Source organism: Aegilops tauschii, chromosome 3 (assembly GCF_002575655.3).
Source record: "Aegilops tauschii subsp. strangulata cultivar AL8/78 chromosome 3, Aet v6.0, whole genome shotgun sequence".
Lineage (NCBI taxonomy): Eukaryota > Viridiplantae > Streptophyta > Magnoliopsida > Poales > Poaceae > Aegilops > Aegilops tauschii.
The window spans coordinates 444,898,319-444,926,061 of record NC_053037.3 but is presented as its reverse complement, the minus strand read 5'-3'; the positions used below and the strand labels follow the sequence as shown (position 1 = coordinate 444,926,061).

General features: G+C 46.2%; 3 protein-coding genes across 4 annotated transcripts; 1 reads left to right on the top strand and 2 right to left on the bottom strand.

Moving 5' to 3' along the window:
• Positions 1-40: 40 nt before the first annotated feature.
• On the bottom strand, positions 41-4,998 carry LOC109779814 (nucleotide pyrophosphatase/phosphodiesterase). The gene is made up of 13 exons (XM_020338434.4): positions 4,477-4,998; positions 4,185-4,272; positions 3,117-3,386; positions 2,906-3,014; positions 2,490-2,607; positions 2,214-2,346; positions 1,560-1,747; positions 1,269-1,455; positions 1,098-1,165; positions 890-983; positions 623-811; positions 403-483; positions 41-291 (listed from the first exon to the last, which is right to left on the bottom strand). The coding sequence occupies exons 1-13, from the start codon at positions 4,773-4,775 to the stop codon at positions 229-231; spliced, it is 1,887 nt and encodes a 628-aa protein (XP_020194023.1). The 5' UTR covers positions 4,776-4,998; the 3' UTR covers positions 41-228.
• Positions 4,999-5,559: 561 nt separating this feature from the next.
• LOC109779793 (pentatricopeptide repeat-containing protein At1g33350) lies at positions 5,560-7,816 on the bottom strand. Its single transcript, XM_020338414.4, has one exon. It carries the CDS (start codon positions 7,721-7,723, stop codon positions 6,404-6,406), a length of 1,320 nt encoding a protein of 439 aa, XP_020194003.1. The 5' UTR covers positions 7,724-7,816; the 3' UTR covers positions 5,560-6,403.
• An 11,416-nt stretch (positions 7,817-19,232) lies between these two features.
• Positions 19,233-26,081, top strand: LOC109779815 (protein MICRORCHIDIA 6). 2 transcript variants are annotated; one of them, XM_045234958.2, is made up of 18 exons: positions 19,233-19,349; positions 21,530-21,904; positions 21,998-22,072; positions 22,176-22,210; positions 22,321-22,399; positions 22,612-22,701; positions 22,791-22,866; positions 22,963-23,041; positions 23,125-23,259; positions 23,553-23,651; positions 23,755-23,856; positions 23,929-24,078; positions 24,247-24,339; positions 24,525-24,688; positions 24,779-25,154; positions 25,314-25,390; positions 25,472-25,514; positions 25,609-26,081. In XM_045234958.2, the coding sequence occupies exons 2-18, from the start codon at positions 21,562-21,564 to the stop codon at positions 25,708-25,710; spliced, it is 2,118 nt and encodes a 705-aa protein (XP_045090893.1). In that variant the 5' UTR covers positions 19,233-19,349; positions 21,530-21,561; the 3' UTR covers positions 25,711-26,081. The 2 variants fall into 2 exon arrangements, with proteins under 2 accessions (XP_045090893.1, XP_040260232.1); XM_040404298.3 differs by lacking the exon at positions 19,233-19,349 and having other exon boundaries at positions 21,427-21,904.
• The last annotated feature ends 1,662 nt before the right edge of the window (positions 26,082-27,743 follow it).

Below are 27,743 nucleotides of genomic sequence, written 5' to 3'. Positions count from 1 at the left end.
AGATTTCATATTTGAGCCATTCAAACCGGAAAGGAGGGAGTATGAAAGGAACACATTTTGATATAAATCTTACAGTAACCGTACACAGCTATACACTGACGTGTTAATTGCACTTCAGCGTTCGTCTTTCATCAGTATTTACAGTACATCACAAGTGAGAGAAAACCAGTTATATATATTCCCTTCATATCTGCCTCGAGCAAGCTGCAGGCTGCAACAGCACTTGGATCATCTGCCTCCCTTCACAATTCTAAATTGGTCCCGGATCTCCGTTGTGCCTGAGCTTACAAACTGAAGAAAACAGAGCATCAGCTGTTGTTTTTCGTTGAGGAAACTGAGCATCAATTGTTAACTTCGTATGCAAAACTCCCCAAGAGAAGAAAAAAAGAAGGTGAAGCTTACCTGAACCAACACACTGGTCTTAGTGGCGTGCACCCTGGCATAGCCAAACTCTGAAATCCTCGACACGCTCCAGCTCTGCGGCTGAAATATGGACGACATCAACAAGTGGTTGTCAGAGGACCACACATATCAGGTGCTAATGCAAGACAAGATTACCAATTCCCAGTTATCTCCAAGGTCCTACAATCCATTGTTAAAATTTCGTTGTTTGAGCTCTTACAATGAGAGAGAAGCCGTCCAAGCTGAACCCTCCTGCTCCAACGATGGCATGGACTGGCGCAGTGTAGTTGCTGTTATCGTAGGTGTCGATGCCACTGGCATCCTTCCTCGGCATGCCTCTGCACTTGCCCTTGTAAACTGCGCAGGTCCTCTCGTAGTTGTGCACATGGCCGAAGAAAACCAAATCCACCTGTTACCATATGTCAGGCAAACAGCTTCTTGCCTAGAGTAGTGAACATGATGCGTTGCAGTGTGATCTTCCACTTACCTTGTTGGTGAGCAAGAGTGGCTCCACAGAGGCAACAAAGTCCGGGTCCACGCTGGGAATTATGCCCACATTCGATGAGTACATTGGTCTATGCCTGTAATGGTCATCAAAATGTCAGGTGTTACTTGCAGGCACGTCAACAAGGCAAGAACAACTCACTTGGTTCAGAAAATAAAAAACAACTTTGGTTTGATCTTCAGAAGCTCACCCAATGAAGATCACCCATGGAGTCCTGGATCGATCGACCGACGACAAATCCCTCTCCATCCAGTTATACTACTCACACAATGCATCGAAGTTACACAGTAACATCAGCATGCAAACAATTTAGCCAAGTCTGAAATAGGAATGTGCGACTGCTGGTAAAAGAAAAACTTACTTGCTCCGACTTCTCCGACCAGGAATGCTCGGTGGACATGAAGATGAAGTGGACGCTGCCTTGCTCGATGGAATACCACGGCTTGTCCTTGCCAGCAGCGGGCATGGGGAAGTAGGACTCGTAGGCGACGCCGCATTCGCCGCCCGAATCCGGGGTCACGTACACAGACCCAGACCCTGCATAATCCCTGGAAAGGTACACATAACATTTCCTTCATCAGCTATTGTTAGCTCGAGATAAATTGGCGGTGAAGAGCGCAAGGTCAGCGTTCTCCGTTCAGAAATCAATCACCTCTCGTGGTTCCCAATGGCGGTCATGTAGGAGACCTGAGAAGCGAGCGGCCTGATGAGGTGAAGGAAGAAGTCCCACTCGACCAGAAACCCCGTGGCGTAGCTGATGTCTCCTATGTGGAAGATGGAGTCGACCTTCCCGGTCTGCATCTCCTTGGCGACTGCTTTGGTCACAGCGATCGATCCCGGCTGCAGATCGACGTTGTGACGACGAGATGGGCATTAGCATCGGAAAGGATGCATCTCACATAGAAACGTACGTATATCTGTTCCTAAATATTCCAAGTGGCACACGGATGAATCCGTCTACGAATGGTGGGACAATAGAACCGACAATCGCAACCCCAACCGGCAAGCTTTGGCCTCTCTCACCATGCTTGTCTCCTGGATCATTTGGAATGAAAGAAATGCATGGGTGTTTCATCATAAGAGTGCGCCAACGACCATTCTTCTCACTGCCATTGTCGACGAGGCCAAGCTTTAGGTGACCGCGGGCGCAAAGAAATTAGGAGATATTTTTATGGGCGAGTAATTGCCATGCCGTATTTGTGGGTGTTGTAAAACTCTAAACTCTATTCTCTTCTTATTTAATTAATGAGGCAAATCTTACGCCTCCGTTTCAAAAAAATATATAAGACGTTTTCGATTTTGGTACCTGAATATAGTGTTCCACCGATGGGTCTAGTGGAGCCTTCCCCATGTCGCCATAGATCACAAAGGACGTCTCGTCTAACCCTGCAGCTGGAGGGGTTCTAAACTTGACAGTGTCACTCCAACCCACAGAATCACTGCACAGACAAAATATATATTACCAATCGACTCCGGATTATCCATGAAGCATCTTAATTAGCACTGCTTTGCCTTCCTTTTTACCAGGAAAACAAAATAGCCCCAGACAAGCACGGAATTGTAGTGATGGTATGAACTTCACCTTCCATAGCGATAGTCATAGGACTGAGAAGGCTGGAGGCCGGTCATGACGGCCGAATGGATGTAGCCAGGGTCATGCCACCCGAAATCCTTGGCCGGGCTCGGCAACAGGGGAGCACCTGCACGCGTACAGGCAAAACCGAATGGCAACTGAAGGTCAACTCTTCCTCGTACAATTTATAATCCTTTTCTTTTTCTTTTGAAATGTACTCCCTCCATAAACTAATATAAAAAGATTTAAATCACTACTTTAGTAATCTAAATGCTCTTATATTACTTCCTTTGTCCCATAATATAAGAGTGTTTTTGATACTACACTAGTGTTAAAAACGCTCTTATATTATGGAACGGAGGGAGTAGTTTACAGAGGGTATACTATATAATCTTGGTACGATCGACAAGCAGACGACCACTCACTGCACATGTCCTTCTGAGTGAACGTCGTAGCCACGGAAGCAGCAGCCCTGCCTCCTGCGTACTGAACCTGCTGCGGCCTCCCGTCGCCGCTCACCCACGTGAGCTTCATCTGGTAACACAAACCAGCACCATGGGAAAAATCACTGCAGATGAAATTTAACCACCGCTAAATGCTCGGCGTCGGTGGGCGCTCGATCACGTAGGTACGTACCGAGGTGGCGGTGGAGTCGGTGCTGGAGAGGTGGCCGTTGAGGGGCTTGGCCGGGTTGGCGAAGCGGAGGACACCGGAGCGCTTGAGGAGGCACGGCGTCTGGAACCCGCCGGCGAAGAAGACGAACTCCACGTCCGTGCGGAAGTTGATGACGTGGAACGTCAGCGTGGCGCCGCACGTCCGGACCTGGCAGCCGCCCGACGCGTCGCGCTTCTGGCACGCCGCCTTCTTGCACCCCAGGTAGCTCGGGTCGCTCTTCACCCGCTGGGCCTGCATTCAGGCTCGTCGTGTCAAGTATCTATCACACAGCCCGCTAAGCAGGCCTTGACAATTAATTGGGCCAACATTCGCTTTCATTTTTCTTCAGAAAAAAGAAAGAGAAAACGAAGGTCCGAGAGATTAATTGTTGTTCATGTATTTACGCTAGCAGCGCACATGCATTGATACATGCAACAGCATACGCCGTGAGCGCACGTGCTGCCCATACGGATATAGCCGGTGTAGCACGCTTGAGAGCTTGGCATGCTTCAAGGATGGCCATTTCCGGCGAGGCTAACGCAACATGACTGGACCGGCTAACGAATCATATCACTGCCTTTCTGTAAACACAACAACCTCTTAATGGAGGGCGGGAAACTTGAGCAATGGTGTACAGGATCGGAGTTGTTCACGTGACGACATGCCGTGCTAGTACGACATATATCGAGTGCATGTACGTACGTACTGATGGCTGCCGCTAAAACATGAAAGCGTACGCGAGACTCGCAGTGAGAGGATCGATCGTTTCTGTGGCAACTACTCCCTCCGTTCCTAAATATTTGTCTTTCCAGAGGTTTCAAATGATGACTACATACGGAATAAAATGAGTGAATCTACACTCTAAAATATGTCTATATACATCCGTATGTGGTGACCATTTGAAATCTCTAGAAAGACAAATATTTAGGAACGGAGGGAGTACTAGATTCTACTGTGGTTTCTCAAAAAAAAACTAGATTCTACTATGGCGAAGCGGTAGCTAACTGTCAATTTGGCAAGTAGTGCATGCAAAAGCCAAAAGGTTCTCACCTTCACAGGGTAGTGGCAGAGAAGAGGGAGCTTCGCCGTGTCGCCGGTCTCCAAATAGTTCACGCCGCTCAGTGGACATCCGGAAACACTGCGCCCGCGGCATGCACAGAGACTATTGTTAGTAAATGATTCACATGCAGGTCCATCATCAAAAGGCAAAACGATCGTGAACACTATGTACGTACGTTGTGGAAAACGAATCAAATCACATTTTTTCCCAAGCTTAGATATGTAGGAAGATAAAACAAAACATCGCAGCGATGTAAGTTTCAAGAACATCAGATGGACGTACCTGGAGTTTGAAGGCGTGATCATGGCGACCCAGTGCGAGCCACGGGGCCTGAAGACGCCGCCGACGGTGACATTGACGAACGCCTCGTCGGGCAGCGGCCCGGCGGTGCTGACATTGATGGACAGGTACGGGCTCGGGTTCCGGCACGACTCCAGCGGCCTCCGGTTGACCGTCCGGAACTCCGACTTCCCCGCGAAGCTCTCGTGCAGCATCTCCGGCGGCGCCGGCGGCGGGAGCGCCGCGCAGAGGCCGAGAAGCACGAGGAGGAAACCAGCACGCAGGGAAGGAGCGAAACCCATCGCCCGGAACCGCCCCCTCCCCGCGTACGCACAGTGAGTGATACGCTCTACGCTGCACGGACGAGGCCTGCAGCTTATACTGGCAACGTACTATGGCGGTGGGGAACGGAGGGGGCCAAGGGGGCTACGGCCACACCAACGATACACGAGCTGACGAGCAGTGTGGGGACGAGAACGAAGAGGGCGGGGGCATTGGGATATCAGCACAGCAGCGTCGTCCCCGAAAGCGACCGAGGGCGGGAGGAGGAAGCTATAGCGGCACGCCTGTACGTACGCACGCCGCGGCGGGGAGGGAACGGGCGGGGGCAGCCAAGCCAAGCGCTTTCGTCTGTTTGTCCGCGATCGCTCGCAAGGCTTCCGATCGAGACCCGACCGCGTCGGACGCCCGCGGCCGCCGCGCTGTCGCTTGGGCGGAACGGCCACCGTTATTGCGACGTCTGGCTGACAGCGAGAGCTGTGGAGCACAGCGGACACGGAACTTTCAGAGAGCTCAGGAAGCACGGTATATGCTCTTGGATCGCGCGGGACGATACAAATTGCCCTGATGATCTCAAGATACCTCGGCCAGTAGCACAGTATATCCCTCTGGTGATGTTGGGAACTTTCAGGCGGCTGGTAACATCAAGATTAAAAGTGTCACTTGGCGTAAAAGTTTTCCGTCGGTTCTTGTCAACTGTCCCGCTCACGCGTCAGCCGGGCCGCGGCGTAGACTAGGGCGTCACGCCATAGTGCAAGCCATATCTATGTGTGTACTATGAGGTAAACATTCAAATGGTTCAGACGCTTCCCCATAAAGCAATTAATCACAGGTGAATTACATGGTACTATAGCAAGGCAATGGCAATGGCAATCATAAAGTACAGGCATGGCAAAATATTCTCTTCTTTTTTTACAGAAGAACTCAGTTCCATGATCCCAGCAACATGTTTTTACATCGAAGCTCCTTTTACATCAGAGCACAGTTTCTTGCTCGAATACAACAGGTTTTGAAAGAGCTTTAACAGAGCGCACCAGGATTACCTGTGTATGTAGGCACTACAAAGATTTCATCTGCCATACCGTTCAGCAAAATAACAGATGATCAACAACGTTGCCAGGACCCGATGTTGAAGAATTTATTTGAAACGCTCAGGGCTGCACATTGTTTGTTAGCAACAGCCTGACAAATACTAGTATAGAATCAAATGGCATTTTCCGCCACTGACCTGACACCCCATTGTTAGTCTGCATTCGGTCCTCTCTGAAAGGCCGAAATGGCAACAAATCAAAGAAATCTGTATCCCTTATCTCCAGTCCTATGGGCACAATGAAGAAGATGGAAATCAGTACATGACCACGAGGATATCCAGTGATGAGTTTGGTTTGCTCATAACACATGATCACACAATCATATGCGCGTGAATCGCCTGTGTTGAGACCAAATCATTCTTCTAATATCTCAACCCATAATTGCAGGAGAATAGACCGGAAATTTGTATTCATCCCGCTGATTCCCACAAGGCCTCAGCTGGATTTCATCAAGCAACGTGTGGAGCTATCCGCTGAATACATCTGTGGCAAGTCTAACAAAAAGAGTATCATCCAACAATTCAGCCCAAAACTTTGCAGATGTTGAACTGTGCAAAAGATCAACTGACTGCAGGAACAATCAAGCCAGGTGCTTCGCGCGCCTTAATGGAGCTCGACCCTCTGTTTTTCCGCACATTATGTTCCTCCATCAATCTCCTAACCTTCAACGCATCATCCCACCGCCCACCCATGGCATACAGGTCAGATATAAGAGTATATAATCCACCATTTTCATCAGATATCTCCATTGCCAATACTTTCTCTAGTCCCTCCATTGCAATGTCAAAATTCTTAAACCTCTTGCAAGCCGCTAGCAACGAAGTCCAGATGATGACATTTGGCTCCACTCTCATGGTCTTGATAACCTCATAAGCATCTTCCAACTGACCTGCCTTTGCAAAGATATCAACCATGCACCCGTAGTGATGTACAGTTGGCTCAAGATCATATTCCTCAACCATAAGTTTAAAGAACTCTCTCCCTTGCTCCACCAGTCCAGCATGCCCGCATACACTGAGCACGGCAGTGAATGTCATCTCATTTGGTCGCGCTCCTTGCCGGCGCATCTCCTCAAACAGCTGGATAGCCTCGTCATAATGCAAATGCATAGCCATCCCACAAATCATTGCAGTCCAGTGCATCACTTTCCTGGAGGGCACCCGCGCAAAGACACGGGAAGCATAATCGAGGCGGCCAACCTTTGCATAGCAATCAATAAGCGATGTCCCGAGGTGCATACTGACTGCCTGGCGCCGCACAATATACCCGTGAATGGATCTGCATAACGGCTGCAGCAAGCCAGCCGACGCACATCCTGTGAGGACGGTAACGAGCATTACATAATCTGGAGCAAGTGTGGTGGTGAATGTCATTGTGCGGAAGAAGGCAAGGCCATCAGCTACGCTCCTATTGGAGAAATAGCAAGCGAGCATAGTCGACCAAGAAACGATGTCCTTGTCGGGGATGTCGTCAAAGAATAGGCGTGCGGAGGCGAGGTCAGAGGAACGGCACAGGGACGAAAGCATGACGTTGACAACAAACAGGTTGCAGGTGGCAGGGGGTATTTGATCGAACAGGTGGTGGGCGGCCGCGGGGGAGAGGAGTGAATATGAACGCAGGAGGGATGAGGCGACCTGGGGGTACGCGAGGAGGTTGGACCTGATGAGGTGCGCGTGGAAGTGGGAGAGGAGAGGGAGGGAGCCGGCGGCGGAGAGGGGCTTGAGGGCGAAGACGGCGGCGCGCCCGGCGAAGGAGCAGGGATCTGAGGGGGGGAGGCGGATGCGGAGGAGGTGGTACAATCGGAGGGCCGAGGAGGCGCAAGAGGCGCCGCGGAGGGCGGTGAGGAGTTCGCCGGCGGCGAGGTGGTGAGGAAGGGACATGGGGAGTAGGGGTCCGGCGTCGTGAGCGGTGCGACGCCGGCGCGGCCGCTTCGGTTTGGAATTGGGGTGGGACTGCTGGACCGTGAAACTTCCTGCTTCGGCGAGGCGTTGGCTCGGTCGAGCAAGTTGGGCCCTTTCGGATCACGTAGTGAAGCAGGCTGTACTGCTGAAAGCCTGCTCGATTTTTTCATGGGCTCTTTTAAGAAGATCATCGATGGGGTGCTACTATTTAGCGAAATTCTCACCCCTCAAAAAAAATTAGCGAAATTCTCATCCCTAAAAAAAATTAGCGAAATTATCTTTACCTCCAAAAAAATATTTAGCGAAATTATCTTCTAAAGAAATAGCAAAATTCTACCCCTCAAAGAAAGAGTGAAATTCTGCTACAGCTAAAAAAAAAGTCAAAATTCTACTCTCTTTTTTACTATTTAGCGAAATCTCCAAGATGATGTAAAATAGGACGGACTATTTGCACTTTTACTTTTGAAGAATCTGCTGTGAACTATGAAGCACATAGTCTAGCCAAGTTTTTGCTTACTCTAGTTCAGGACGCCACATGTGGTTTGGCCAACCTCATGACATGAATTGTGTCCCACATTTCATGATTTTTGATCAATAAAACTTGGATTTACCCCTCAAAGAAAAAAATTAGCAAATTCTCCAAGATGATGTATAATAGGGACTGACTAGCTAGCGGGTACCCCTGCTTTGGCCTCCCAGTGTGCGGCGCAGGGCACACGCCACGCTAGCAGATGCTGCATGGTGCGTCCAACCATCATCATGTGTCGCATGTAAGGGGCATCCATGGGAGCATATTTTTTTGTGCATGCATTTTTTGGAGGGGGGGGGGGGGTCCTAGGTTTTTTTTACCTTTTGGATTTGGCTTGGTTGTTTGTGTTCAAAATAGTATTTTGTTTGGTATTTTCTAGGTCTTTTAAAAAGAATCATTTTTTCTCGTGTGAAGAACACACTATGGAAAAATTTGATTTTATACCTGTTCTTTTTTCTGGTTTTGCAGGTGGAGTGACCTTGCATGGGTTACCCTCGGTTTAGTCGTTCCCCCAATTTAGCGGTTAAGACGCCAAAGATGCCTCTGAAGCGCACACTAGTCCTCAAACCATGAAAGTTTCGCTCGCTGCTAGTATGCTCGATCGGCTCGTTTGATTCTTTTGAATGGTGAAACCAATAATTTTTAAAGATTTTTAAAAATCATTTTGGATATGTATAAATTTTCAGAAATTTTAAAAATGTTCATGCATTTCCAGAAAATATGAACTATTTAAAAAACGTTACAGTTTTATTTAAAAAATATTCACGGTATAAATTTATTTTTTCATGAATTTAAGAATATAAGAATTTTGTAAAATATTCACGGTATAAATATAATCAATATTTTGAAAAATATTAGTGTTTTATTAAATATATGAATATAAAAGTATTCATGAATTTCAATAAATATTCACGCATTTGAAAAATATTCTCAAACTAAATATGAAAAAATAAAAAGGGAAAATAATAGGGAAAAAGGAAAAGGCATCGGTAAAACGGTAGATGAAAAACATGGAAAAGGAAGAAAAATAGACGAGGGAACATTCGAATGTTCCCAATACCAGAAAACATGAACTGTTAGCTCGTTATATGGGCCAGTCAAAGGTGTGCAATCTCAAGTGTGCATTTTCTACCAAATGACTAATATATGGCGCGTGAAGCGTCGAATAACATTTTCCTCATCGGTGGCCTTACTTGTAAGTATCCAACACCTTTTCCTTCCTTTTATAGTCTGCTTGATTGTTTCCTCATAAAAAGATTGCTTGACCGGAAAATAGGAAAAAGAAATGCCCGGACTCTCTTACAAAAGAAAAAAGGAACAAAGGTAGAATATCATCTGAATATATGGCAATTGCCAGCTAGACTAGATCTGAAAGATGGGATATCATAGTCATCCACACGACTTTGAAGGCGTTCTCGTCACACTTGTCTCTTATCTTTCTTCCAAATTCAACACTGACGTCGTCTCATAACATCTTTTCTTATCTTCACCAAATCATTGATATAAGATTCACTTCCTGCTGCCCGATGCCTAGCCCACTAGTCATGCGCATGGCCGCCTCCTTGATCCACCCACCGCTTGTGATTGTTGTCCATCCTAAATCTCGGGTCTATAATACCAATAGATCTAGATCTAAGGTCCTCATAGATTCAAAGGGACTAAGGAATTGTAGAGGATTTTTAATCCTTCGAAAATATCCCAACGAAGGTTGTTTGATCCGTATGATTACAATCCATACGGGTTTTCTTTACTTATGATTCATTTGCACTGGACTTCATATGAATATATCCATCCATTTCCATCCTCTTGTGAATCATGTGTTTTTGCTTTGACATACATGTGTTCATGCAATTTCTTTTTTTGTGTTTCAAATATGCAGAATCAAAGAGGTGCTGAATTTGGTTACTTCGGTCTCTGCATCACCTTGGAGTAAGAGCGTGGATTGCGGCCCGAATATAAAGGTAAGGCATTAAAATGTGTTTTGGCGGAACTTTACACTTGTGATGTTTATCAATTTGAGGATCTTGAGGTTCCAATTGTATGTATTGTTTAGATTACAATCATTTACCACAAAATATGTTGGTACATGGACGGTTCTGGTATTATACCGTAGATTCTTGTTTCACCTACCTGTGGGTTTTATGTCTTGACATTATGTTGATTCATTTCCACTGAAATCCATATTGAGGATTCATTGTCTTGGCTTCATCAAAACCAACACACCGCGGTTGCTTCTGCTAGACAATATGCTCCACCTTCAAAAACACCCTTACTCCCTCGTCCTCCTCATCAATATTTTTCTCGTTTCGTTTGACTATAGGTCTTTCCTATCACTATCTAAACACTGTTAGTTCAACCCCTTGTTTACATTGCACACACCTGACGGTGGCGAATGATGATAACAGATGCCAACACAATGTTATCATGATTGAATGTTGGATCAGGCTGTGACTCCTCTGGGGATACCAATGGGCAAAAAGAAATATAACACAATGACTAGATCTGAATTAAACCAATCTAGATGAGGTGGCAACAACATTTGTCATGTATTTTTTCACGATAACTATAGATAATTTAGCTTACCAAGAAATATATTAAATTAAAATGGTATGTACCGAAAAGAAAAGAAATTACAAGAAACTGCAAGCCAACCCTCTAAACCGGAATAAGGATGCTCTTTTCACTCTATGGTGGCCTACTGGTGGTCCATTGCGCACCTTACAAGTTAATAGAATATATATAAATAATATACACTTTTTTAAAAAAGGCAAAAGGTGATGTATTAAGTAACACAGACCTTAAAAAAGGCACTATTAAGAAACGCATTCAAATTCCTGGGGTGTCCAAGTATTCTTCCTTCTGCATGCACCGGCTGTTTGTCATGAGCAACGCTCGTTGCCTTCTTTGGACCTCTGCCTCAACGGAGCAAACTTATTTAGACCCAAGAGCTTGTACAAACATCGACAGAGAAGTCGCTGATGTAGACCTTAAAATGTGGATGTCCCAGTCTTAAACAACATCGAAGTAAATTGTACTTTGGTGTCACTAGGTTGCGGCGCAAGCACGTCGTTTTCACTAGGTAGACTCAATCACGCCTGATCTGGAGTTTGGTGCTTTCTAAGGATGGCAATTTTACCCATGGGTACGAGTGCCCGCGGGTACCCATATGGGCAGGGTATGGGCACACTTTTATACCCATGGGTAGTACCCATACCCTACCCGTTAAGTCATGGGTAGGGTACGGGTATAATCTTGTACCCGCGGGTATACCCATACCCCGCCTGCTTGTGAACTAATATTAAGTTGTCGTCAATTAATCATTAATTTTTCATGTGACTTTTCTACTCCTATTGAGTTATGAGTATGTTGTACTCATCTACCTGTTATTGAGCTAAGATATTTGTTTTTTGTCAAATGTGCTATCAATGAGTGTAAAATGTGAACAACTCGTGTGCTATTTGTTCTACCCGCTGGGTACCCAACGGGTACGGGTACCCGTCGGGTATGGGTATGGGTAAAGTTTCATACCCATGGGTACGGGTATGGATAGAATTTTGTACCCACTGACTATACGGGTATGGGTATGGTATTGCTCTACCCTGCTCATACCCTACCCATTGCCATCCTTAGTGCTTTCTAATCCCAGAGTTTTTTGTGTATCTCATGTGGGAGAGAGGAGACCATTGTCCACAGGGTGTGGCGTTGCCCCCATTTGGTTCAGTTCTGGAGACTGCTCAGTAAAGAAATAGGGGTCCCATTGCCACAGCTACCTAAACACATAGATTTGATGGACAACATGCTATCATGGGTACTAGACTGGTTTGTGTGTGCAGCAGATGAGGAGAAACGGACTGTTATGAGGGCGTGGTATGAGCTGTGGCTTGCGCGCAACAGTGCGCGGGAGAGCAGCCGGATTGAGGATCCGGGCTCGGTCTCCGAGAGAGTTGTTCGCGTTGGTGAAGAGTGGAGAGCGATCAGAGAGTCTCCAACAAACCCACCTGTGCGCCGGACCTTGGAATCCTGGAGGAAACCAGAGGAGGGCTGGACAAAGGTCAATACGGACGGGGCACTGGCTAAGCGGGGCGGATCAAGAGGTGGTGGAGCTGTTCTTCGGGACTACCATGTAATGTTTGTGGCAGGAGTGTGCCATTTTTTCCTAGCTGCTGTCGATCCGGAGACTGCAGAGCTATTTGCTTGTCATCGAGGTATTCTTCCAGCGCAGGAAGTTAACGCCCAAAAGGTAACGGTGGAGATGGACTCGCAGACTGCTGTGGGTAAGATCACCAGCCAGCAGCGGGACTTATCAATGAACGGACAAGTTGTCCAAGAGATTAAGGAACTCCTAGCCCAGTTTCAAGATTCCAGGGTGGTATGGGTGCGTGGTTCCGCAAAAGGTAGCGCATATACTTGCTAGGAAAGGTTGCTGTAAGTCGTTATGTAAAACTTGGTTCCTTGTGACTCCGGATTGTGTTAGCTTGGAGATCTCCGTAGAGGGGGCTATGAACAAGGTAAACATTTAGATACGGCGCACCGGCCGAAACTTCGGCCGCTCCTGCCTCGTCACGCACAACACACGCGCATACAACCACGTCTTCCCGATGTGAGGCTCGTTCATCTTATCCATCCCTCCCTGCGTCGTTCCCAGGCAGCCCGCGCGCGCCTACGAGCCGCGCCCCACACGAGCCCCGTCGCCCGGCGCCTCGCCTCCTCGTCGCCCGGCCCCGCCGCCTCGCCGGCCGGTCGCCGAAGGGCGCCGCCACCATGCGGGTCTCAACCCAATCCACTGCTTTTTTTCAGCTGCTCAGGGCGCCGACGGCGAGAATCAACGGGATGAGCTACTACCTCGACCGGCAACCACGGAAGTGGGAGCGCACAGATGCTACAACCGGCTGGGGAGGGAGCTGCAACCGCGTACTGTTTTTGCTTGAACCAGCAACGGTGGCGAGCTGCAGGATTCACTCCGACGAGCTGTTGGAATCACCCGACAAGTTGGACTAGGAGTGGGTGGTGTGATGCTGCAACCACGGATCAGGATTGCTGGAACCGGCGCAGTGTTTTGCTGGAAGTAGTACCCAAAAATGCTTCCATCAAAGTTGTTCTTTGCTGGACAAGCAATTTTTTGCTACATCCGGCATCTATTTTTCCTACATCTGGCATCGTTTTTTGCTGGAACCAGTCGACTGTCCGCTACGAACGCCAACGCGGCAGAAGCTGCAACCAGGGTGGAGAAATGCTACAACCGGTGTATAAATTTGCTACTAGCGACATATTTATTTGCTGGAACCAATCAAGTGTCTAGATTCCACCCAGGAGAAAATGTTTGAACCGTTTGTGGGAAAGCTTCATCCGGCTAGAGGAAAAGCTTCAGAGCGGCATGAGGAGAAATCTTCCACCGCGGGAAAAAGGCTTCAATGGTGGAAAAAGCTTCAAGCGGCAGTGGAAAAGCTTCAACTGGCGGAAGGAAAAACAACCAGGGGAGCCGGGCGATGACCGGCGAGGACGGCCGCGACCGGGGGCGAGGACGGCGACCGGGCGGCGACGAGGACGGCGGCTGGGGGCGACGAGGACGGCGACCGGGGGTGAGGGCGGCGACCGGCGGCAAGCTGGTGATACTTCAAGGTCAGGCCTCGCAGCGTCCATGGCGGGTGGATGAAGGGTGTTGTTGCCGTTCGTGCGTGCGAGGAAGGGGGCGATTGAAGGGCGTGATCTAACGGCCCCAGGCAAACTGATCTGACGGTGGGCAGGCGACCGGCCGAATCGTTCGGCCGGCTCACCGGCGCAGATCACTGCCCTATGAACAATGAATAAAATAGCAATGTTTTTCCCTAAAATAAATAGCTTTTTTTAGAATAGTGCTTTTTTAGAATAGTGCTTTTTAATAGCTAACATGTTCGTTTCTGGTTTCTCTAGTTTTGTCGGTCACGTTCGGTTTGGAATTTGGTATCCTCCACATATGAGTCAGATTCTTTCTACCTTCAGGTTTGTTTTCAAGTACGCAGAGAACCGACTGGATTCCTTGCCGCGTGAGGTTTCCAAAATTGTTATCTATTCTAATCTCTGTTTTCTTTTCTTTTGAGCAAATATTATATCTCTGATTTTTTTTATAAAAAAAATCTCTGTTATATTACGTTCTAATCTCTTGTTGTTTATGCTGAGCCAACTCAAGTAGGCCTAGGTAGCGTAGATTAGAGTTAGGGAGCGCTTGGAACTCAGCTGAATGAGACACAATTTGGTCTCATTCAGATGACATATTGATGACGTCATACAATTTGTTTGTTTGTTTCAATCATTCATGGAAACAAAAACAGGTTGATAGGGCCTCGCTGCTACTTTTTTTCAACCTAGTTTTTCTCTTTCTCGTGTTGGACCTAGTATTACTTTTACAACTTCTATATATGTCACACATCGTCCATGTCTTCATGTACACCGTCAAAGCTAGCTACATATCACTGGCTTGATCACTTGTACACATGCAAACCAACTTGCGCAGGCACTCATTTTATCCACGAGCTTAGTTGCTCATCCCTTGCCTTTGCATGCATGCATACACACTATTCAAAAAAGTTAGTGAATACAGAATATGTTTGTGAAATTTAAAACTCTTTATGTTTCTAAAATAAAAATATTTTTTAAAAAAACCATGCTTTTTATAAATGTAAACAATTTTATGAAAATGTCATGACTTTTATTAAAAAAAGATGAAAACAATAAAAAGGAAAAATGATGAATATTTTTTTAAAATGTGGAGATGCAAATGGCTGATAACTCTCCTCCTGACCTTAATTGTTATCTTATTGTGGCATGCAATTGCATGTCGAGGGTGAACGTGCAACTGGGACAAAAACAGGTTGGGTCGAGGTGCTGTCGAGGGTGGACTTACAACTGAAAAAATGGGTCGGGTCCTAATTCATATCGAGGATGGCATTGCAACTAGAACAAAATTAGTCGAGCACCCAGTTGCAGACTCGTGCAGGACTCGCAACTGGGATACAAAATGTGGGGCTCCCAATTGCATGTCAGGGTGTAATGCAGACCAGAACGAAAATAGGTTGGGCTCCAGTTGTGTGTCGATGGTAGACATGCAACTAGGAAAAGAAAAAAGGCGGGCCCCCATTGCATGTCGGTGGTGGAGTTGTAACTAAGACAAATATAGATGAGACCCCAGTTGCATGTCGTTGGTGGAGTTACAACTGGGACAAAAAATGGGTCCGGCTCTAGTTGTGTATCGTGGGTGGAGTTACAATTGGGAACCCTCGACAAACACACACCCCCTAGTTGTGAGTCAATGGTCGACATGCAACTATGGACCCTCGACACACACACACACACGCCCTGAGTTGCGAGTCGATGGTCGGCATGCAACTGGGGGCCTCGACAAACACCCCCCCTAGTTGCAAGTCGTTGGTCAGGTTGCAACTGGGGGCCACGACAAAACACACATACACCCCTAGTTATGAGTCGATGGTTAGCATGCAACTAGGGGCCTCGACAAACACACACACACACACACACACACACCCTAAGTTGCGAGTCGATGGTCGGCATGCAACTGGGGGCCTCGACAAACACCCCCCCCTAGTTGCAAGTCGATGGTCGGGTTGCAACTAGGGCCACGACAAAACACACGCACACACCCCTAGTTGCGAATTGATGGTTAGCATGCAACTAGGGGCCTCGACAAACACACACACACACACACACACACACACACACCCTAGTTGCGAGTTGATGGTCGACATGCAACTGGGGACCCTCGACAAACACACACTCCCCTACTTGCAAGTCGGTGGTTGACATGCAACTAGGGACCCTCGACAAACACATACACACACACCCTGAGTTGCGAGTCAATGGTCGACATGCAACTGGGGGCCTCGACAAAAACACACACACCCCTAGTTGCAAGTCCATGGTTGACATGAAAATGGGGGCCACGACAAAACACACACACCCCTAGTTGCGAGTCGATGGTCGGCATGCAACTGGGGACCCTCGACAAACACACACTCCCCTAGTTGCAAGTCGATGGTTTACATGCAACAGGGGACCCACGACAAACACACACACACACACACACTGAGTTGAGAGTCGATGGTCAGCATGCAACTGGGGGCCTCGACAAATACACACACACCTAGTTGCAAGTCGATGGTCGGGTTGCAACTGGGGGCCACGACAAAACACACACACACATTCCTAGTTGCGAGTCGATGGTTAGCATGCAACTGGGGGCATAGAAAACACACACACACACACACACCCTAGTTGCAAGTCGATGGTCGGGTTGCAACTGGCGGCCACGACAAAACACACACAGACATTCCTAGTTGCGAGTCGATGGTTAGCATGCAACTGGGGGCATAGAAAACACACACACACACACACACACACACCCTAGTTGCGAGTCGATGGTGGACATGCAACTGGGGACCCTCGACAAACACACACTCCCCTAGTGGCAAGTCGATGGTTGACATGCAACTGGGGACCCTCGACAAACACACACACCCTGAGTTGCGAGTCGCTGGTCATCATGCAACTGGGGGCCTCGACAAACACACACACACACACACACCCTAGTTGCAAGTCGATGGTCGGGTTGCAACTGGGGCCACGACAAAACACACACACACACACACATTCCTAGTTGCGAGTCGATGGTTAGCATGCAACTGGGGGCATCGACAAACACACACACACACCCTAGTTGCGAGTCGGTGGTCGACATGCAACTGGGGACCCTCGACAAACACACACTCCCCTAGTTGCAAGTGGATGGTTGACATGCAACTGGGGACCCTCGACAAACACACACACCCTGAGTTGCGAGTCGGTGGTCGGCATGCAACTAGGGGCCTCGACAAACACACACACACACACACACACACACACACACCTAGTTGCAAGTCGATGGTCGGGTTGCAACTAGGGACCACGACAAAACGCACACACACCCCTAGTTGCGAGTCGATGGTCGGCATGCAACTGGGGGCCTCGACAAACACACACACACACACAAGTTGCGAGTCGATGGTCGACATGCAACTGGAGACCCTCGACAAACACACACTCCCCTAGTTGCGAGTCGATGGTTGAAATGAGACTGGGGGCCACGACAAAACACACACACACCCCTAGTTGCGAGTCGGCATGCAACTGGGGGCCCTTGACAAACACACACTTCCCTAGTTGTGAGTCGATGGTTGACATGCAACTGGGGACCCTCCACACACACACACACAAACATACACCCTAGTTGCGAGTCGATGGTCAACATGCAACCGGGGGCCTCGACACACACACACGCACACACGCACGCACACACAAACACACTAGTTGCGAGTCGATGGTCGACATGCAATTGGGGACCCTCGACAGATGAAGAAGAAAAAATAGCAAGAACAAAAATGAAAAAAATGGAGATAAAAAATAAAATGAGAAACGGAAGCACGAGTAAAAATATGAACTTGCAAAAAATTAGAACAACAACAAAAATCCAAATTTTTCAATGAAAAACAGAAAAAAAATCTAGAACCACTACTACTCCCGTTGTAATGCAATCGGAGGAGATAAAAAAATCAATGGAACCACTACTTTCATTCACGCTCTCTTCGATTCTAGAATGGATCTAGCTGTCATCCTCTTTGTGGGTCTAAAATATGAATATTGATAATCATAAAAAAGAAAACACAAATGAGAGAAAAAAAACCACGAACACAAAATAAAAGTATAAAAAAATATCTTCTAGTACATTTCAAAAATTAACCCAATCTCATTTGAGTATAAATAAGTTTCAAAAATCTTTACATGTTCTCTCCCAACCAAAAAATGAAAACAAAAAAATTAAAACAAAAGAAAAAGGCAGGTAAAATTGAAACTTAAATAGGAATAATGGATAAAAAATAAAACAGCAAAGAAAAACAAAATGCAAAAAAAAAAACGCCTCGTGTTTCCGTATTATCTCCCGGTAGCCTAGGACACCGGACCCAGGTCACAAGCCCACACATGCCCAGCGGGCTAAAACCCAGCGTGGGACACGAAAAATGGTGCGACAAAAAAAAACAAAAAAAGGATAGTGCTCTAACAAAAGCAAGAGTGCAACACGTTGCCCTGTTCCCCTTTCAAATATCAACACACTAAAAAGGCAATAAACATAAACATATAATTTTGGACTACAGCAAAAATGAGTTGCAGAAAGTCAGGAAGATTATATTGTTAAAGTATTCCATTTTCAGGTGTTAGAACAGGATATTGCAAAAGCAAAATATATGAAGATCAAATACTGGAGCAGCTACAATGCCCGAATTGGCCTTTTACAGCAGGTGAGAAGCACACACTAAAACAATAACAGCCAAGCACATCATATCTTTTGAAACTACCTAAATGGTCTGCGAGCCGAACTGATAGGCTGCGCCTTGTTCGCTATGAAGCTTTCCTCCTCGACAAAACATGAACCGCGACGTGATTGAATCCTACGGTTTAAAAAGTGAATGAGACCAAAAAAAAATCTCAGCTGAATGAGTTTCAGCAAAACCGTTAGAGTTATACTAGGCATGGATATTTGGAATATCAAACAAGAAAGGCTTATCCTACAAGGACTCTGCTGGTCAGGCTATTGTTTTGACCGAAGGATTATTTTGTTAATCACGTGTTGGAGTTAGGACTTCTACCTGGGTACCTTTGTCTCAAAAGAAGAAGAAAACTGGGTACCTGCCCAGTATATGTTCCTAGACATATTTCCTTCCTTCAAAATATGTACATGACTCTGTTTTGGACCAATGCCTAAAGATTCAGGGATATTCTCTTGGCATATAAATATGTGAGGAGGGTTTCATTGTACTAACACCTTAGATTGCAGATCCCCAATTGCTAGGATTTGGCACTGTCATCAAGGGCAGGGCAAAAGCTTCTGAAGTTGAAGGAACTTCCAACAGAAGTTATTGACAAATTAAGAGACCTCATCAATTCCCAAAAAGCATCCAACATCAAGGTCGCTTGATCTGATCCAAGAAACCACCGCGGAAGTGGATAGGTGACAAGAGAAAAGTAACTCGACTTGTGAATCCACAGGCACACGTAAGTATCTTGAGCTTCTAAACATATTCAAGGTTTTCCTCTTCCTGTGTTGTACTGTCCAAAGGATTTTCTTGGTGAGATACTTTGTCTACTTGTGTATTGTGGTACATCAGGCAATTTAACTTTCTTAAGAAAGAAAAACAATTGATTTTTGGATCTAGATCCATTAGGGCCTTATTTGAGTTTTGCATCTAGATCGATTGTGAGCTTGTTTGAATATTTTTGGAGGATCATAGCCTATCGAAAAACTCTTGTGTTTTTATACGACTATCAAAAATCTTGAATATATCTTTACTAAAAATATACACAGGGCTTTGTCTTACGTTCCTTTCTTTCGTCCGCCTCTTTTTGCCTCAGCCTGCTCATGCAGTTTTCAGATTTGTTGATTTTGTCTGACAAAGTTTACCATGAAAACCACCTCAACTAACCCACGTCTTATTGGCTTACCAAATAAAATGACAATAAGGATTGATTTAATTTATAGCTAGAATTTTATTTTTGTATGCATAATAAAATGTTCGACAAATTACGGTAATTGTGCATAGAATATTTGTCCCGTAGTTACAACGTGTAGTTCTCGGTGTAGGCTGTTTGTCGCGACTCACTCCTAATTATTCTCTTGTCGCCTCTGTTGTTCTTTGTAACTCCTCGCGTGTGTTGTGTTGGGTACTATCTGTCGTACCCGCTGTGTTCTATCTCACTTTTATTTAAGATGAAAATGGTTCAGGCCGGCGTAAGCCCGCCGGAGCACCGGAAAAAGGGGTAAGATTAAATACTTGCTCTTGGTTGTTAAGAAAACCTAGCCTTCGAGGAATTTTACTGTGTTACTAGCTAATTACTCATGCATTGCAAGGGCTGCATACATATTCTAGTGGTTTAGCAATCGTGTTCGACATAAATCTTACTCCTATCATATGCCTTGATAAGATCTGATTTGGTTTGAGTGGGGAAGACAAGGAAAGTTTTGATTTAGTTGATGTTCTGGTAAAATTTGATTATTTCATATGGGTAGAAGAAGGTAAGGAACTTTTTGATTTAGTCGAGGTTGTAAGATTTTGATTTGATTTGATTGAGTCAATCTCGGCTACTTAAAAAGAACGTAAGGTTCCATTTCACCTTTCTTCTCACCACCTCTTTGTCCAATCTTCCATGTATATGATAATCAATCGCCTTAATTTACTTACCTTCTGAACTAGTTCCACTTTAATTTACTTGCCAAACTTCTAATCAAAATATAAGATAATTCACGGTCAGAATTTGATAAACATTTATTTACACAATCGCAGTATTATTGACAGGTAAATCATAATCTAACGTACTAGAATATTTATATCCCGTTGCAACGCATGGGCATTATTCTAGTATAGAAAAAATTACATAGGGGCGACAAAAGGAGGTGAGACGAACGTAGTAGAGATAGTCAATTCAACGTAAATCGCCAAAAAACAAAAATTGAGAGAGAGAGACTGTTCAGATAACAAGGTCATTTTTTCTTATGAATAAGATAACAAGGTAATTAATTGAGTGGACTTGCATGTGTTGTCCAACCAGATGTGGATATATTTTTTTACAGGGAGGATGAGTTTTCTAGCATTGGCAAAAAAATCAACATGAATAAAAGGATAAACATAAAAAAAAGAGATTGTTTTGGTTTGTCCTATTCACATGGTATAGATCTTGGAGGAGTCCTCTCCAATATTCTTTCTTCCTAAAAAAGTGGAAGGATAACTACCAATACCAAATCTAAACTACCAGTTGTCTCCTAAAAGCTAGGGATACCCAAGGGTAGGCATACAAATAGGAGTAGATTGGTTTCCTCCTCTGATTCAACAAACAAGTCTTGTACAAATCGGACTCCCTCCCCTCCCCTCCCCTCCCCCACTTCTATTCAAGTATATATATACCCATGTAGATAGCCTAAAGGGGCACATACACTTTAAGATTGAATCTGTGGTGCTTCATCAAAAGGTATTGAAATTAGGTTTACCAAACTCTTCTTGCCTTAAACCTTTCATCATCAGGGCTGAAAATTACTTTTGCTATATTTTCTCTGCCCACACTTCTTTGATTGTTTTCTGCTGTGGAGAATTTGCTGGTTTCTCTCGGTTAATCAGGGACGTGATCTCGCAACTGCACGGCCATATCGCGCCACTGATCCATCGTGTCTGACATGTGCACAGGGAACCGCCACACCGGGACGACGACGGACCCCATGGACACGCGGCGGGACGTGAAGCCCTTCTTGGCCCCGGTCACCAGCCACAGCCAGCGAGGCGTCCCCGGGTTCGGCGTCTGCCAGGCGGCGCCGACGCCGCTGGGCCGCGGCGCGCGCGTCTCCGCGGCCCCGCAGCAGGCCGCCTGCGTCGTCAACCGGGCCGCCTCCCTCGAGCCGGAAGGCGGCTGCAGCCGCGACGGGAGGCTCGACGTCGAGGCGGCGGGCGCCCCGGCTCGCGGCCCCGCTCCTCCTCCTCTCCCCGCCGCGCGGGTCAGCAGGAAGTTCTGGAGCGCCGGCGACTACGACGCGGCCGGCGGGAGCCCCGCGCAACCGCCTCGAAGTAAGCACGCCGCAATGTCCCGGTTCTTTCCTGCCAATTTCGCCGTTTCGCATGCTTTCTCACCGTCCGTTCTTGCTTGCCCTCCCTCGGCAGATGTGGGGAGCCGAATGTGCGTCCACCCCAAGTTCCTCCACTCGAACGCGACCTCGCATAAATGGCCATTTGGAGGTGAGCGGTTACGCGGCTGCTCTAATTTCTTCGTTTGCTGCCAAAAGTTAATATTTTGCTTGTGCATTTGCGTCTTTACACCTTCTTTCTGCCTTAATTGCAGCCGTTGCAGAGTTGCTGGATAACGCGGTCGACGAGGTAATTTAATTCAGTAGCTTCATTGTTTCCATTGCGTTTCCGGGATGAATAGGAGCGCATTTTGTACGTAATTTGGGATCGTATGTCTGATTGGATTTGTTTGATGGCAGATCAAAACTGGTGCTACTAGAATCGTGGTGGACAAAATCGTTAACAAGCGAAACGGCTCGCCAGCTTTACTTGTTCAAGGTAACCCTGTTAATCTTGTACGTAGTACTATGTTTTCTTCCTTCAGAATGGCAGGCGATATCTGTAAATCTGACACTATATTCAGATATAACTACTAAAAGAAATATCGGAAAATCTTGCATTACATTGAGTTCGAACACCAGAGTATCCTAACTCATAAATGCTGCAGAAAACTAAAATAGTTTTTATGAATTTGCTTTTTGTTAAAAAAGATGATGGCGGAGGCATGGACCCAGATTCCATGAGGCGTTGCATGAGCTTTGGATTTTCCGACAAGCAATCGGGTTCTTCAATTGGACAATGTACGTTCTACTAACTCAGTTTCATACTTAATTATTCTGTCCCCAAAACTATATAACTTCTCATGTATTGGCAATTGGCTTCCTGACAGATGGCAACGGTTTCAAGACTAGCACAATGCGGCTAGGGGCAGACGCTATCGTCTTCAGTCGTTGCATGAAGGGCAGGTATAAAGTCACTTCTATTTGCTTTAGTGCAATAACTTGTTATCTTTGTGCCTTACTTTGTATTGAGTTAATGCCAAACTACTACTGGTTTTTCAGTGGACCTACACAATCGGTGGGTCTTCTCTCTTACACCTTCTTGGCGGAAACCGGTCAAAAGGATGTCGTAGTTCCCATGGTATGCTATGTGAACCGATTTCTTTGGCACGACAGTGATCAAAATATGCTGATGGTTCTGATGATATTTTTTGTTTTCATTAGGTGGACTACAAGTACGATTTATTGACAGGGGACGCTATACAGTATGAGCGACATGGTGCAGATCAGTTCTGCTCAAATCTGTCCGTGTTATTAAAATGGTCCCCTTTTGCAACAGAAGAAGATCTGATGGGCAATGTAAGTTAGACGTCCTTCCTATTGGCTGCTGTTCTGTAGATACTATCTTTTTATTACACCCTTAGAAGACAATGATTTTACCAAACATGCAAATCTTAGACCTTTCAAAGCTAGAAGTTTCGTCTGATTGTCTTCGAGATAAACGGCACAATTGGTTGCAAAGGGGGGAACAATCAAGCTCAAACAAAACATGTAGCTAGTACTATTTCGTTTAGTAGTTACTACCTACTAGTAGCTTATCACCAGTTCAGTGTACTAATGATTGTTTTAATTTTATGGTTGATGAGGAACAGTTCAGTGACATTGGTCCACATGGCACAAAGATTATAGTGTTCAATTTGTGGTCTAATGACGATGGTGTTCTGGAGCTCGATTTTGACACCAAGGAGGAAGTAAGCATCAGATGTTTATATTATTTCTTAAATGACTTTGTATAATTTTTTGTGTTGTTGAAGTGGCATTCATAGTCATGAAGTTCTCTTTCCCTTTCACCAGGATATTATGATTAGTGGTGCGCCAAATCCAGCAGAAACAACTAATGCTGTCAAAAGAACGAACGAAAACCATCTGTCAAATCAACTGCGCTATTCTCTTAGGGTGAGTATTTATCACACGGCTAATCATTTACCTCCGATGCTCATGAAAAATTGCTGAATTAGCGTTTTGCAGGTGTATGCTTCTGTCTTATATTTGCAGCTGCCCGGGTACTTCAAGATCATACTTCGGGGACAAGAAGTTCAGCGCCACAGCATTGCGACTGACCTCATATACCGTCAAGCTGTTTCTTATACACCCCTAGAATTCCTACGAAAAAAGGAGGTTTGTCTTGAAATACACCATTATTTTTCCAAGTTTCACGTCTTTCTCCCACATTGCCCGTTCATTTACTATAATCATGTCAACATGGAATTATTAAATTTATTCAATGTTCCTTTTTGCATCCACATGTTTACATTGCTCATTTTTGCGTCCACTTGCTTAATTCAGGGTGAGGTTGTTACAAGTATCGGATTCTTGAACGGTGCTCCAACAATTAGTGTGCATGGATTTAATATCTACCATAGGAATCGCCTTATATTGGTGAGCCTCAAATTCTCTCCGTGTTGACTTTGTTTCAAGATGATCAATGGGCATATAAACATCAAAACAAGCTCAACTTAATCACATCCTTATTATCTTTATCTATCTGATTGTTTGGAAAGGGGCCGAGCCCGGTTCAAACAAACATTTATCTGATTGTTTACATTAAAATTAACTCTGTTCAGCCTTTCCATCGAGTGTTGAGTTCTGCAAGCAGTAAAGGTAGAGGCGTCGCTGGGGTGCTGGAGGCGAACTTTATCAAGCCCACTCATGACAAGCAAGACTTTGAGAAGTCGCAGCTGTATCAGAAGCTGATCATTCGCTTGAAAGACATGACAACTGAGTACTGGTAACTCCTGTTTTCACTTCTGTTTCTTCCAAATCCACAACCACCAAAGTCTGCTTCTGTTCTGTAATTAGTATTTCCACTTGCTTCCAGGGATTTACATAGTCACCTGATTGGATACCAAAAGAAGCCCCGTGCATCCGTTTCTCCCACCCCTCCTGGAATGCTTACAGCATCAGACACCATTGCTGAACCGTCCGAGAGGAACGCAGTCGGTGCCGGTCTCTCAGTTGCCCCCTGGAGAGGCGGCACCCGCGATCACCCCGCGAGTGCTATTCCGATTGCCTTTGCTCCTCCGCATCTGTCGGTTCCTGCCGGAACCAGCGGGCACGCACCTTGCTCCATGCCAGCTGCGCAGATGGTGCCTGCCACTGATTCAGCGGAGACAAGAAAAAGGAGAAACGAGGATGATGTCCAGATGGATCCGTGCAAGAGGCAGGCCATACAGAGTTTGGAGGTCGATAATCAGGTCAGTCTACGTTCTATTGCTAGTTGATTACAGGCTTACGGCGTTGGTCGATCCTGTGCCTCCGTGGATGATCCATCTTGACAGAGGTGTTCTCTGCCTACCACTGCAATGGCACTTGATTAACTTACAACTTTGTACTTCTGCCTTTGAATGCCACAGATTTGCCAACGCATGACCGAACGGGATCTGAATGAGTTCGAGCACTTGAAGTTTGAGAATCAGCAGCTCCATGAAGAGTGAGTACGAAAACCACCTGCTGCCTTTTTTAGCAAACAGTGGTAATTTTGGCTAAATTTCATGAAATTTGTTGTTTCTAGGTGCTTGGAGCTGGAGGTGGCTGAGAAGGAGCTTTTGCTCAAGGTATTGCCATGGTCATCAGTAGTACAAACATTTTTGCTTTAAACCGCACTTTGCTGATGGAAGTTGCGAACTTATAATTTTCTTGCGTGTCCAGGAGCAACAGTTAAGGCTCCAAATTCAGCAGGCGGAGGCGCAATACAAGAGTTTACTGAACGAGTACATTTCCGCCACTCCTGTGAGGACGCATATGCGGTAGATGTCACTGGCCTTGGTTTTCTTCCACAAAACGAAGACGAAGAATCGCAAACACTTCAGAGGAAGTTGAATCTGAACTTACAATGGCTAGCAACTTAGCATGATGAAGGGCTGAGCTAGGGGAGTACGCCCGTTACGAGGAACGCTGTAAGATCGGTCGGACTGGTGTTTCATCTCCCCTGTTTGTCATATGCCGACCACAGTGGGTTTTGTAATGTGTACCCGTGTATACTGTGTACATGCAGTTTTAAATTGATTCGTTCAACTCTGGCAGACTCTTTAGAAGGGCACCCTCTAGAGTGGTCTTGGACTCTAAAACTATTTTAGAGGTTTTGTAGCCCTTTGCTATTTCAGATTAGTATCTAACTAGTATATTTTTTCCTCGGTAGTTTTCCAATAGGTATCTTATATGCATATGAACTCTATTTCAACTCCAATTTGACATTAATGCTTCAATGTCAGACAATTCAACAACATTTCAAAATGTATATTTTTCAAAAAAATTCAAATTCAAATTCAGACCTAACATGGAGTCAAAGGCATGATAAGCATAATTTTCTAGTCAAACCATGGCACCCTACTTCCATCTTTAGCTCGAACAAGTCGAGCCACCTCTTCTGTTCCTTACTCGCAATGTCCCCCACATTAGCCGCCTGGAATGTGATTTCGTTCCCTCCCCTTCTCTCCCTTGGTTTGGAATAATCCAAACTAAATCAATGCTTTCCTTTCCTCTCTATTAACTCAATCAAATCTTATGAAAACCAACTCAAATCGAATAAAATAAAATCTTACCAAAATCTCAATTAAAATCGAAACTTTCCTTGCATTCTCCTATCCATACCCAAATCAAAATAAACCTCAACTAAACTATATCAACACTTTCCTTGCTTTTCCCTACCCATAACCAAATCAATTCAAATCTCACCCAAACCTCAACCAAATCAAAACTTTCCTTGCCTTCCCACCCATACTCAAACCAAATCTCACAAAAAAAACAAATATGAGACATGATTGGTGTTGAACCACTAGAGTATGTATGGCCCCATTGTACCACACGGGCAATTAGCTAGCAATGATAGCTTGGGTTGCTGGCAGTGTCGAAGAAGAAAATTTCCATGATGGCCTTTCCCTTCACGACCTCGACAATGTCCTCCTCGTCTATCCCAGCCTTTAGCTCTGCGAGTGTGGCATGCACCTCCCTCTTCCAAGCCTTTGCCTCGAGTGGCAAGAAGCTGGGAGACAGGGCACCAACATGTAGAGACAGGCGGAGTCGGGGTGGACAAGTGATGTGTTTCGAAGACATATATGCGCGCTATTGGGAACCATGATGTGGGGTCAGGGATAGCAACTATGTCAGTGACGGGCAGTAGCGTAGCTAGCATATCGGCACGCCCCGGGCCAGCTTCAGGGCACTGTGGCTACAGTACACAACTGTAGCAGTAATCAAGCCTAGGTTTTACCCTCACGCCCCGGGCCAAGGCCAGGGTGTCCTGGGGCCTGTCTACGCCCCTGGTGACAGGGCGGGGAGGAGTGAGGGAATGGCAGCGCAGGAAGCAAACATCATTAGTGGAGATGGGGCAGTTTCACTTGGCGAATCCAGCCCGTTCAACACCGAGCACAACTTCTCCCAGCGCCACCATCGGCTGACAGCCCAGCTGGGGAGACTGTTGGCCTGCTAGAACCACCCCAGTTCAGGATGCTGCTCTTGGCTCATGTGATGGGGCTTGGAGGTCAATGCCCTCGCCACATCAGGGTAGGCTTTCTCCTTTAGGTGAGCTCGATGCTCCCGGCTGTCAGCGAGGGCATTGCACTGAAGGGACAATATCCGGCGGGGAAGAGGCTGGGATGGCCCGATCTACCGACTGAGAGGCTCACGGGCCGGCGACCGGGGGGGGGGGGGAGCTGGTCGTGGTGGCGGGGACTGACATCGCGGAATGAGGGTAGGGTTATGAGAGGGAGAACTGCCAAGGGAGATGGGTGTAGAGATTCGTGAGAGATGTCAAGGTATGCGTTTTCCCCTTTTTCAGAGCCTGT